Raw genomic sequence first — 14108 nt, forward strand, 5'->3', positions numbered from 1 at the left:
GAGGACTAGCATGCTTTGATCTGCTCATGCTTTCAGGGTAATCCTATTCCAAACACTTGAATTGGGCCTTGTACAACATTCTTGCTTCTGTAATAACACCCTTTTGTATGCACCAGCAACAATTTGTATAAAGTTGTATTTCCAGTTTACATGAATGATTGCACTAAGACTATTTTTTAATGTGAAGGTAATTCGGATCCATTCATGTGTAAACTAAGATAAAAAATAGTACTAAAAATTTGTTGGAGCAAAGGTACTAAAAACTCTTGTATAAAATAAGGGATTGTACAAAATTGTTGGAGAAATGCATAATTTAGAAAATGCAAAAATGTCATTGTAATAGTGCGCAGTTAATAGTGGAATGCAACTATTGGTAGCTGAATTCAATTGATTTTTATACTTTTGGTCATATGATAGTATTGGAAACAGAACTTGAGACATTTATGGACATCAGTCATGCTGAATTTCCTGTGTTCCAGGAGCTTTCTCCTTCTTAATGTGCTGCTTATGTCGTAGATTATAACTCCCATCATCCCTAACTATTGGCCATGATGATTGGGGCTTTTGAGAGTTACATTCAAAAATACCCAGAGGGCACTAAGTTAGATAAATCTGCACATCCATGTGATCCAGTAGGGCCACTGAACAGGAGTAGTAAACTATCTCTGCACTGACTACCTAGGCTTGATTAGATACCGAGAGTGAGGTGTCTGCACAGTTGTGCATACTTCATCCTTGTCTCACAACTATAGATGCGGAGAACTCACCATTTTGGTGAGTTGTCCTGCTTCGTGATGCGTCAGAAGTTGACAACTCACGAAGCACAAGGTTGCCCCCATGAAGTGACAAATAATGAAATTATTTGTGTGGGGTTATTAAAAAAAACACCCCTGCCACCATCCCCCCTGCTGCCACTGCCCCCTGCTGCTACTGCACCCCCGCTGGATCCAGGCTACCCTTTGCAAAGATGGCAGCTGCAGCTTCCCTACCCTAAATGAAGCTGCAGTCGCCATCTTTGCAAAGGGCAGCCGATCTCCCTTTTTACATACCGTGGCTACGGAGGCCAGATGGAAACCTTGGCGGCGGCAGCAGCAATTACAGTAAGGGGGTATCAGCGGGGTTGGGAGGCTAAGGTAGGTAGAGGAAGGGGTGGGAGTTGGCTGTGGGGTTGGGTGGCTGTGGCAGTGGGTGGCTGCCTGTCGGACCACTGATCAGCTGATCGGCAGCTGGTAGGCAGAATTGTGTGGGGTGTATTTTTTACATAGGATGAATATAAACTGCAAAATATTTATCGATCCGTATTGTTCTGACTTTAAAATTTGATGAATACAGATCAGGGAATATTTAACGAAGCAGCAATTTTCGTCAAAAAAGCCGATCCATTTTTATATTTTCCCCCAACTCTACTCACAATATTGCAGCCCAGCTTCACAAAGCTGTTGCCACTGGAGTAGCAAGAAACATGTGGGCTAGCGTTTTGCTTCGCTTTGTTTAGTTTTGCTTTAGATAATGCTGTCTGGAAGAAAAGCCAAGATTATTGTAGGCATGATTTATTTAGTTCATTCCTCCTAGTCTCAAATTAAAATGAACAGAACTAAAATATGTGTTTTAGTTCTTGATCCATTCAGTTCACCACAAATTTTATGCCAAAAAATATATTTATTATAACTATATAACAAATTATACTACTGCTATAAATAGCTAGTTGAACCTTGTGCCGTCTCGACACTACTGTTTGCATTGCATTTCCCAGTGCTGTTTCACATTAGAAGACGAAGAAAATGTTTTGCTATATTTCTCAGAGGAAGAAGGGTAGAAGACAAAAGTCAAGGGTAGCAGGTTGATTTATATGAAGACTTCTCCAGCATCTGTTTACTGGAGTCATTTTTAGGTGTTGCCACTATGCATACCATTCATTTCCCTAGCAACACAAAAAACATGTACAAGTGGACTAGTAGAATACTTACATTGAGATTTCTTGGGAAGCAAGACTGCGGCACTGAAATATCTGTGTAGAATACGTTTTGCATACATGGAAACTTACTAATATGCATGAGACAATCTAAGTGCTATATTCTTTGCAGACATTAGCACTGGTCCTGCAGTTCTGGTGCATTTGTGGAACTCTGATACACACATAGAAATGAATTAGAGATGTGAAATGCTAGAATATTGGAGACATTAGAATCCCCCCCCCCCCCCGATGCTACACTTGAAGTTGAGTAAGACAGAAATCTTAGGGAAAAAATGAAGTATGATAGGCACATATTTTCTCATTAGTTCTAAACTTTGGAAGAACATAGCATGCATTACATTTATCTTAGCATATAGAATTGTGCTCTTTTGAAACACCATGAGATTTAGGAATGTAATTGCTTAAATATATCCAACCCTAGCTGCACGCAATAGTGTCCTTTTGCAAAAGGAAATTCTTTCATTTCTAAAAGTGTTTGATCCATCTTCACCTGTGTTGAAGGAAGGAAAGGAAATCTTTTATTCCTGCATTTCTGTTCCATACTGGCCTTGACAGTGCCCCTCAAAGAGGGCAAGGAAGAATCAGAAGACAGTAGCATATCCAAATGTACCATTTGTGGTGGTTGAGTTGCCTCTCCTGTCAGCATTATTCAGAAACAGAAGAAACAATATAAAACCTACAATAAATTTTACTGGAAATAATAGCAGGTAACACACAGTAGGATGGGATACATAACACCAACAAATTTCCCTCTTTCACATTGTTTCTAACATTTTGAGAAAAGTTTAGATTCCTAAGTGAACAAAGTATTAAGGATGATCAGAATCTGGATGTTGTTAAGTTTATAATAAAGTTTATAATGTATTATCAGTACACAGAGTAAATGTGTAGTAATACATCATAATAATTAGGACAAAACAACCATAAATTACCAAATGATATGTATGTTCAGAAGAATTGTCATCTAAAGCAGAATTTTTCATGTTTATAGCAGAGATGGGGGGAATGGAGAGAGATTGGCTAATTATTAGGAAATAACTTGAAATAATTTTAAAAATCACAATTTTGGTCCACTGATCAGTGATGAACAGAATGACCTGTGTATTGCACCAAAATATGTCAACTTAGAAGTTCAAATGCTTTATTTTACACTGTGTAGAAAAGGTGAAGACCTTGAAGAACAGGGTTTAAACAATTGGAGTGGCACAACATAAAGAATATTTTACTGCCCCCATAAAAATTAAAAAGATTAAAACAGCTATTGAAATTGTGAGGAGTGGGAAATTCCCAGGTCTAGATGACTTTCCTGTTGAATGCGAGAGAATATATATGGAGATTTTGACTCCTACACAACTGTTTTCTGACAGTTGAGCAAACTGTCTCCCCTACTAAATATTGATGCTAAAATATTTGGTGCAGTATTGGCCAATAGACTCCAGAAGATTGTAGCAACACTGACCCATCCAGATCAAGCTGGTTTTGTGCAGCATTAGCAAGGAACAGATAGCTTAAAGTTGATTGCAAATTTGATTGCATTGAATACTAGAACACCTGACCATGCTGCCATCAATTCATTAGATACTGAAAGCATATTTGACAAAATTAATTGACAGTTTATTTTTGTAGCACCAAAAGACTTTGATTTCCCACTTGGATACTTAAAATACATTTGAATATTTTAGCTGTTTCCTATGTCAAGTGATTACAGATGGGACACTTGGGGTATTTTTCCACCTAGAGAAGGGTATATGGCAGGGATGTCCTCTGTCTCTTCTAATATTCTGTTTGTGTCTGGCACCATTGGCATGTCTAATCAACACAAAATTCAACAGCTTCAGGATTTGTACATCAAAAATACGAACACAAGATAGTTTTGTTTCCTGTTGATCTTCTTTTGTTTATAACCAAATTTGAATTGTCAGAATGAACATATTACCATGGACACTTTTATGTTCTTTGTGCCATCCCATTCTGTTATTCCTTAAAATTATTTTTTTTTAAAAAATTAACACTGCATTTAAGAAATGTATATACTGAGATTCATCTGTATGTTTTTCACGGAAGGAGATGCAGTCGCTATTTTATAAGGTGGATTCAAGTTTCCAGCTTTGGGTCTATACCATAAGGCATACCTTTTTATGCATAAAAATAATTGGCAAATCCACTCTGATTCCATATTGGCCATGAAGAAACATACAGTAGAAGGAAAGAAACTACTGTATAGTTTACTATACTATTTCTTCATTCTCAGCACAAGCCCATCAAACTGCATCATCACTCAGAGGTTTTCACAAATGGAGCACATTACATTTGGTATACAGATATGGACAAACTAGGACTAACAACAGTGCACATACACTCCTGCTACAGAACCTACAGTCTTCTTGCAAGCTCTCCATGGATCTTACACATGCAAATGACAACGTTTCATTGATCTGCTAAATTCAAATATCTGTCCTTATCAGGCAAGCACAGTTTCTACAGTTACCCAAAGTCTTTTCCATCTCAAACAGAATAGACTATCTCACTCATCTCTTCAAAGCTATTTGATATCCAGAGTGATGCACCAGCCAGTTACTTCAAGAAGGTCATCATTGTTTGCTGATCCCATCATGAAGAAATTCACAAGGCCTTTGCATGCTGTACCCTTTCTAAGGTGCCCCCATTGTTCCTTTTTGCGGTTTTGCCCTAGTACTTCCCTGCCCTTAGCTATAATGAATCTCCCTCTTCTAAGCATTAAAACAGCAATCTTGCTAGCCATCATGTCTCCTCATCAAGCAACTGAACTTTGTGCTCTGCATATTGACCCACCACTCTTGACATTTAATAAAGTTGTGCTGAGACCAGACAGCACATTCCTGCCAAAAATGGTTTTGACATTTCATATGAGTCAGAACATCATCCTTTCTGCTTTCTTTACAAACTTTTCTACACTATTGAAGGCCTTCCTTGCATTCTTTGGATGTTCAGTGAGCTCTCATAATTCTATATTAATAGAATTGTACCCTTTCAAAAGTCAGCAAAGCTTTTCATTTGCTACTTTGGGCCTAAAATTGGCAACCTAGTCTATACACAAAGTTTTGCCAAACGGGTTGTGTTTTCAGCTTTCTATTTTATCAAGTACCTGTTTCACCAATCCCAATGCATATTTGTAGTCATTCCACCCTACCTAGAGCGTCGTCTACAGCTTTCCTACCAGGAGTCCCTTTACAAGATACCTACAAGGCACCAGTCTGGTCTCATCTGTTCACATTTGTCAGTCATTATAGACTTGATGTGTGGACTAGAGCAGATGCAGCACTTGGCTATGCTTGTATCTTGGCATGATGTCCCCTCTCTTGGTAAGTGAGTATGCTGGTCACTGCTTTTGTGAACTGTAGACACCATAAAGAAGAAAATCAGATTGCTTATCTGCAACTGATTCTTTGAGCAATCATCTGTGAACTCACATAACCCACTCTTCTCCCCCACAGTCTGTCAAACTGTTTACTACAATTTTAACATGTGGTGAGTATGAAACTCCGTTGGAAGGCACTGGGGTACAACAAGGCATGTGCAGTGGGGATGGGGTGGATCGGGTCAGACAGTTCCTGCCAAAAAGATACTCAGCAGTAGAAGATGACAGAGGTAGCTGTGCTTAGACATAAGGCCCACTTGTGTGAGTTCACAGATGACTACTCAAAAGCTTCACAGTTAACAGGTGAGCAACCTGTTTTTTTCTTTCACATATTGCAGAGGATGGAGTGGATCTAAATAGGTGAGAGGACTGAGACTTACACAGTTTTGTAATGTACAGTAACTGTAAGGGTCCAATACAATAGATTCCTGAACAGTTATTCTAGAAAGGCATTTTAGAAATATAAATTTCAGCTAAAACAGTCGTTTAAATTGATGCTTGAAAAGGCATTTGTTTGCAAATCATATCTGGGAAAGAAAAATATATATGATTCCTCCCCTTGCCACTTTTCCCCAAAATTTCTAGTTTTTCCATTGGAAAATATTTTAGAAGTGGCATCAGGAGAAACCCCCACTGTTTTCCGTTTTTCCCCCAGGCCTTCATATCTCTGTGATGAGCAAGAACTGTTCCATCTTTTCCAGATTAGGAATATTGAAGTAAATGGAATGGTTCGAGTTTATGCAGATCTCCATGTGTGCTTCAGAGTCCTGTAGAGCTTTTGATTGGGAGAGATATTTCTTCTTTAAATGTTTATCTTTTATAAAAAATACTTAGAGCTTTACTTTTTTTATATTTCATAACATATTATATTCTTTTATAATTTTGCAGTACTGATAATCTGAGTAGAGTTCTGTATTGACATATATTCTGGGAAAATGTCAAAAATTCTCACAGACTGGCGAGGGCTTTAGGCAAAAGTAATAGGTTTGCATTATCACTGATGCTAAATTGAAGACTGTTATGCAGCTTTAGGATTTTTAAAAAATTAATATATTTGAAAACCCGGATAACTGCACCTCTGAACCTCATCTCTTAAAATCATAGCATTAGAATGCTTTCTACTAAAATTAATAAATAAATCACATAAACATAGACTTTTTATATTAAAAAGGCTGTAATAGGCAATAGTGGCCTGATATGGGAGAAAACCATTCCAAATGGGTAAGTTGGGGTATCCTGATTTTCCAGTAAGCCTTACCACAGCCCTCCTCACCACAGAACATTATTTTTCAAAATGCACCTGAAATCTTACAAGCAGGATTTAGGAAGAAACAGGTGCCTGTGATGGCAAGCAGGAGTCAGAATTAGGTGTCTTAACTTACCTGAGAGGAAGTTACCACTGGCTACAATTCATAATTTATAAAACCATACTAGAAGTTACAAGTTACTGTTACAAGTTTGGATTTTTCAAAGGTTTTTCAAAGACAAATATTTAGTGTCTGTTCCTCAGTTAATTAACTTTCTATGTATTTGCTCAAAAGTATATTTTTCATGAATACTAATGTAAGTTAGAGAATTCCGTAAATGTTAGTTGAAGAGTTGTAAGAATTGTAAAAATATGATTTAGTATGACTTTGTGTAAGCTTTGAAAGTTAAAATCAAAGTTAAAATCTGGGATCACAAGTACTGTATACCTCCTTGGAAACAAGTTCTACTCTTCTGAATAAACGTGTGCAATGGAGGTGTTAGTTCTAGACAGAAGCAATTTTTTAAGCTCTTGTATCAGTTTATAGAATTTATAGATAAATCCAGATACATTTTTATTTTTTAAAATGTGTTAGGTAAATCTTGGCTTGAATTGTAATTATAAGAGGCAAGGTAGTTGTCTTTCCTGCCGTGTAAATCTGCCCCATTTTGCATATGCAGGAGGAACAGATCTCAAGAACCTAAGGAAAGTGACGATTGCAGTGCTATGCTGTCAGCATTGAGCCTTTATGTGGAATCTGATATTTTGGAGGAAGGGTAATTAGAGCTTATAGCTTTGACACCCCTTTTGAATAAATGGAATGTTTATATGTGTGGGCAATACAGATATGTACTTTGCTTTGGGAACTAAGCTCTTGTAATCATAGCTTGCATATAGAGCTTGGGTTATATCAGTCATAGGTTGACAAGATGTGAGGGTTACAGTGACAAAGCTCTGTGGGACTCTGATGTGGACATGCAGATCTGTTGTCCCATTCTCTCTGAGTTAGAGAATCCTTCTCTTCAAAAAATCTTGATTGAATGTGTGACATATGCAGCCAAAGAGGAGAACAGTGACCTCCATGTCTGTGTTAGTTTCCACACATGTACTGGAGCTGTTTTGCAGTTCAGATATGCGCATTGTTTGACTATTTTGCATCTTGGGGAAAACTTTAACCAGCATGTAAAGGTAAATGTCTAGTTAATTAGGAAAGCAGAACAAAAACAAAAGTGCCTATTGTTTCACTACCACAGTACCAAGCATCTGTTGAAATCTCTAACAGTTACATTTTGGGTGTGCAGAACCTTTAGCCCCTCAGATCATAGACACTATTCCCTTTTAATTACCACATTCATAAAAGTAATCATGGAAGCAGTTGCTATGATGTAGAGAGTTTTGATCTTATGCCCAGTTGTATGCCTACTGGCATGACTTGGATATGTGACTGAACCTTTCTGCATTGCAGCAGCTGCTTCCATAATGATGCTTAGGCGCATAATAGTTTGAATATTCAGGCATTATAATGTGAGTAAACTCAGTGTGTATAGGGGAAGTGCTCTAACCCTATCCCTTCTTTATTTTCCTTTCTAGTACCCACATACATGTGGAGGATGGTGAGTGTGAAGAGGGAGTAGTAGTCCACCTGAATGAGGACCTTGGAAAATCAGGATCCTTACTAGAGATGGGCATGAATCAGAAAAATTGTGATTTGTTTTGTTCCATGATTCATCAAGGCAGATGAGTTACAAATTAACAATATTTTTCATATGACAAATCAATTAATCAATTTGTTTTTACTTTAAAACCCTATAAAATGCCCCCCCCCAAATTCACAGAGAAGTTCCCTCTGACTTTCCTTTACAAGTTTTGCAGGTTTGGTGAAGTTGGGTTTTGGACATCTGGATTATACTTCCAGAAGGAGCCCCCCCCCCCCGAAAATTCATCCCAGGCACTTAGAGACACCAAAATCATGGAGTGGCTTCTACTGACTTTCCTCTAGAGTCCTTCCAAGTTTGGTTAGGATTGTGTTTCATACATCCAAGTTATACATCCACAAAGTAAGCCCCCCCAGGAGAGTGCCCTTTAGCAGCTGGCTTGAGGAAAACCAATCTTCACCAAACTTCAAGGGATTGTAGAGGACAGTCATGGGAAGCTTCTTTGTGATTTTGGTGTCTCTAGGTGCCTGGGGGGCAGTTTTAAAGCCAAACAAAATGATGAATAAAAAAATCACTTAAAATGTGTTGATTTGTATTATCGAGGGCACTGATTTATACAAATACAAATTGATGAATTAGTGGTTTTTTTGAACAAATTTGGTGATTTATATTTTAATTCAGGCCCGTCTCTAATCCTGACTCATATGATGAATTTCCCTCAGTGTCAGAGTTCTCCCTCTTCAGGCTCATTGTCATTCATAAAAGTAAAATGAGGAGGAGGGTGTGGGGTTAGGTTCCTGCTTTCTATATGTAGAGAGCTTTTCCGAATCAAAGGGCTTTAACAGACATTTGGTCTAGTGAGGAGAGGGAGAAGGACTGTCAGATTATGCCAAATAAAACATGTTAGTCTTTGAGATGCAACAAGATTTGGGGAATGTGGTGCTGAGACACAGCTACTGTCTGGTGATTGTTCTGTAACATATTGGAGAAGGAACAATGTCACTGGAAGTAGGTACTAGAAGCTGTAGTATAATTGCAGCCATTTATTCTGTGGTGTATCCCTTCTCAGTTACTGAAGATAGCCTAGCTTTTATCTGTAAGAAGAGAGGCAGGACTCTGCTAAATTTTAGCTTGTCATTTAGTCAATGACACACTTTTTTAACTGTGGGTTGGACAAAGACATATGCCCTCCTCCAGTTTCTAATGTCTCATTCTTGTTTTTTGTTTTTTGTTTATTATTATTATTATTATTATTATTATTATTATTATTATTATTATTATTATTATTATTATTATTATTATTATTATTATTATTATTATTATTATTATTATTATCTGAAAAACATAAAGTAGCATTCAGTTAATTGACTGTAATATAGGAAAAAGATATTACTGTAATGGCTGGGGCAGAAAGGAAAGACAAGAATTTGCAGGTTTGATTAGTAAAATATACTTGCATACTGAAAGTAATTCTACTTTTTGTTGAGAATTTTGATTATGACGTGTATTCTCATAACATCAGCAGAGTAAGGAAATATTGGTTAGCAGAGATACTTATGACACTATGACACTGAGAGAGTAAAACCAACAACTTCGTCTATTTACATATATACATAGAAAATAGCCATTCCTCTGGCAGCATAACATGACATGAAGCAACACACAGCATAGGAAAAATTGAGCTGACTTATAGCAGATAAATTCATTTTACACATGACTTATGTACAGTTCTGTGACCAATCAAAAAATACATTACTTCATTTTCTGTTACACAAAGTTTCACCATGTACACAGCTGTACAACATTAAGTCTTAATCTTTGATGCCCACACCTGAACACAATCAGTACAGTGACTCGGGTAAAATCAGCCATTTTACATTTAACTACACAACATTAATATTTAATATTTAATATATTTTCATATCAAAATCGCAACACTTTTATCAATATAACTTAGCGTGCACTTACCTTACAAGTTAAGTAAGCTAAAGAGCCCAGCAATGATTTTATGATGAATTAAAATTAAGCATTTTTTTCAGAGATTACCAATGAAGGATTAAATATATTTAAAATGGTATTTTATTCTTTTTGATTTAAAACATTCTTATTTTATTTTTTCACATTCTTTGTCTCATTACTTGTTTTCTTTCAAGTTTTGACCTGGAAAAACTATGTCGTTTCACAATGTCTGTAAAAAAGAATTATCGCCGTGTGCCCTATCACAACTGGAAGCATGCAATTACAGTTGCACACTGCATGTATGCCATTCTTCAGAATAACCGCAGAGTTTTCACAGACTTAGAAGTAAGTATAGATTTTTTTTTCTCAGCATGTACAATCATTATGGATGGATGCGTGCTATAAAAGAATTTGCTTTGCAGCCCACTTTAAATGGAGCACTGCTTCACTTCAGTCTGCTTTGGCTAAGACCTGCTTTGCTTTAGACCAGAATTTGAGCCCCACTTGACTTTTCTGAAGATTAAAGTATCTTAAAAAGGCACTTGTAGTTATAAGGCTCCTGTTAACCCAAGCAAAATTTCAGTTTTGAATGTCTCAGCCAGGTAGATCTTACTTTGAATGTTAGGGGCAAGGGTTAGTCCTTGGCATTCCATAGAGCTAGTTCTGAAAATCAGCAGGATAGACCAGTTATCTAACTGAATCTAAGACTCTCTCCTATGCAATGGAGCTGCTTTTTTTTCAGTTGCAGGCTGCTATTTAGTGTACTATAGTTTTTGATCCTAATAATTTGAGACTTGTATAGTATATTTTATCTATCAGTGAATTTTTCTGAAGGAGTAGAGTGGCATCTAGTGGTACAAAATTAAACTAAACACTAAAATATTTACCAGCCTGTTTCCTTATCTAGAGGAAAGGTCTTCTGGTTGCCTGTCTATGTCATGACTTGGATCACAGAGGTTACAGCAACAGCTATCTTCAGAAGTTTGACCATCCATTGGCAGCTCTTTATTCCACCTCAACAATGGAACAGCACCACTTTTCACAGACAGTATCTATATTGCAGGTAACTAATTGCATTCTGACTCAAAAACAGTTTAGTATTGACAAGCTACAGATGGTAGGGTTACATAAAAGCTCCATACTTCTCTACAGTATGCCTTTTCTTCTTTTGCTTTTGAAAGAATTGTTTTAAATTGTAATTCTGTGAAACAGAATTATTGCATCTTAGTACAACAAATCATTATATATTGCCCTTTATTTCATATATTTTGAAGCTTTCACATTTCAAACCAAAAACTAAATTATAATCAATATAACTTAAGACATTTTAATACAATATTGCAATATCCTTTAAGATCTGATATCATACTGTCTATTTGCCTCTTCCAAAACACACAAAGAGGCCTTCTGCAGGTTGATGGCAGGCAAATTGCAGCTTCACAAGCAATCCTGGACTGATGCTGACCAAGACAGAAGGTGCAGGGGCAGTTTTAAAACATTTTTCCCATTACCATTTTTTCCCTTTCTTTTTATTCCTTCTCATTGATTTGGGTGGGGATAATGTGCACACTGGCATATCCCTCCCTCTTCCCATTTCTAGAGGTATGCAAAAAGTGAGGGAGCTTTGGATGAAGTAGATCCAACAGCTCCCATGAATGATCCATGCCAAACTGTCCAAACTTACATCCCATTGGAGGGCAACTAGAGAGGAAGAACTTCTGCCTGCAAATGGAAGCTCAATAGCAGACTTCCCACTACACATGCAGGCCTGAGAGGGAGAGATTGACATTATTTTTTGAGCTCTTGGACACCCTTAAAGGATCCATAGGGCTGTTCTCTAATTCACTGAAATTTGCACTGTAACACGAAGGATGCCTTTAGAAGCCATATTTTTTTCCATCAGTGTGTCTGGAAGTGGTATAGTAACACAGGTTTGCACCATTTGTGCAAGAGAGGGTGTGCTTTCTTCATTGAAATCACTGTTTGCAAAATGCTTGCGCAAGTGTTGCACAATCCCATATGACTACACTTGTGGGTCTTTCTTTTCAGCAGTAGCCTAGTGAGATACAGCCAAGGTAAAATAAATTAACCCCCAAAATCATTTTTGAAAATGATGTCCGTATATTCATACTTCCCCTCAGGCCAAATTTTAGATAGAATGGCATATTGTAAATACTTCAAAGATGTTGCCAAAGTGAGCATTCTTGTCACTGCTCCATATGAGCTGAAATCTTGTTATTTAGCATAGTAAGCCAAACTACAGTGGGTCCATTGTATCCGTGGAGATTTGGTGAGTCAACTCTGCTGTGAGTTCCATTGATTCAAATGGGCCTACTCTAGTTGCAAGTTACTTTAACATAATGTCACACAACTAAGTAGGCCCATCTGAGGCAACAAAACATATGGAGAAGTTGACTCATCAAATCCCCACAGTGGGCTGACTCTAGTGCTACTTGACGACACAGAAGAACAAGATTTCAGCCAATATGTAGTGGCCCTTGAATCCCAAAACATCGTAAAGAAATTTCAATTGAATCCAAACTAAATTTCAGTGTCTTTGCAAACATTGTCAAAATATTTTGTTACAAAATATGCACAACGCTGTGTTATATTTGATTATGAGTTAAAACAGACTTGGGCAGCCTTGCTGGAACTGATGTGGAATTTAGACTTATTACAGCCTGCCACAGAACAATCTTTCACTGCAGCAGACCACCAAGACTTTATTTATGGTTTGGTGGCACCTGAAAACACTTCTTGTTCAAAACAAGATATAGAGGGAACAGAAGGGCAGTGCTCCTTGTGTGCTTTGTTTGAGGGCTAAAAAAGGGAGAGGGGATTGGCTGCCATTGTCACCATGCTGCCAGATTATGCCAAATACCTACCACAAAAGAGGCAAAGGGGCAGAAATGGGATGAATTGTGTCCTCCCCAAGTTAAAATGACAGTTTTGGAAGATCTTAAGTAGTTCGAAATAAGATATATTGTTTGTCTTTAAAATTACGGTTGTGTTTTTTTTTAATAGCTGGAAGGCCATAATATTTTTTCTAATTTGAACTCAAATGAGTATGAGCAAGTACTGGAAATCATCCGCAAAGCCATCATTGCTACAGACCTTGCTCTGTATTTTGGAAACCGGAAACACTTGGAAGAGCTATATCAAACAAGATCACTAAATCTTAAAAACCAAGCACATAGGTAAAAAGTAGATTCATATTTCTAATTCTGCTGGAAATATCAGTGTTTTGCTTTGCCGACATGAAAGGTTTTTATTTGTTCTTTTTAAAAAGTAGCTTTCTTTGAATTAATTTCTGTTACGTTATGTTACATTATGTTATGTTACATCATGCGCATGTAAATCTTCAAAAATAAAGAGGTTCTTCAGAGTGGCAGAAAAGTCACTTGTTTGTTACACAGTAACTTCAGCTTGCATGTTGGAGCAGAGAAAAAACCTTCTGCAACAGACCTTAAGGTTCAGGTGGTTATATTGTTAGATGACTAGAGTAGCATAGAAATCACTGAAAATCATTTACAATATGATCTTTCTGTGACCTTTCATTACTACTGTGTCTAAAAGTAAAGAAATGTTGTGGTAAAGTCATTTCCTAATTATAAGTTAGAACAGTAAATCATAAAACCAGCATCTTCTTTCCAATTTATGGAGTTATTTGGGAAGATGTCAGCTTGCTCCCTCTCCAAGCTAATTTTTTTTTCCATTTCAGAATATATGTTTGATGTTAAATAAATTTACTAAAGCAAATGATAGATTTTTTCCTACACACCTTCAGTTCATTTTAAGCAGTGATGCTTTGAAGTACCAAGTAAAGGAATATGGTGGCATCTGTAGGGGTGTTTTCTTTTTATTTTCTTTGTCCCC

At 37.1% G+C, this 14108-nt stretch overlaps 1 protein-coding gene across 7 annotated transcripts in view; it reads left to right on the forward strand.

Annotated features, from left to right (window-relative positions):
- PDE10A (phosphodiesterase 10A) overlaps nucleotides 1-14108 on the forward strand; it is a 332447-nt gene that overhangs the window by 303934 nt on the left and 14405 nt on the right. For 3 of the 7 annotated variants that reach the window (XM_078383193.1, XM_020808648.3, XM_072994362.2), the window contains 4 exons: nucleotides 7299-7394; nucleotides 10427-10577; nucleotides 11140-11295; nucleotides 13257-13429. In XM_078383193.1, the coding sequence (XP_078239319.1) occupies nucleotides 7299-7394; nucleotides 10427-10577; nucleotides 11140-11295; nucleotides 13257-13429 (576 nt within the window). Of the gene's footprint in view, nucleotides 1-7298; nucleotides 7395-8208; nucleotides 8566-10426; nucleotides 10578-11139; nucleotides 11296-13256; nucleotides 13430-14108 lie in introns of those variants that run through there. The other 4 variants (XM_078383194.1, XM_072994365.2, XM_020808688.3 and 1 more) reach the window with 2 other exon arrangements.

Source organism: Pogona vitticeps, chromosome 1 (assembly GCF_051106095.1).
Source record: "Pogona vitticeps strain Pit_001003342236 chromosome 1, PviZW2.1, whole genome shotgun sequence".
In the NCBI taxonomy this organism is placed as follows: domain Eukaryota; kingdom Metazoa; phylum Chordata; class Lepidosauria; order Squamata; family Agamidae; genus Pogona; species Pogona vitticeps.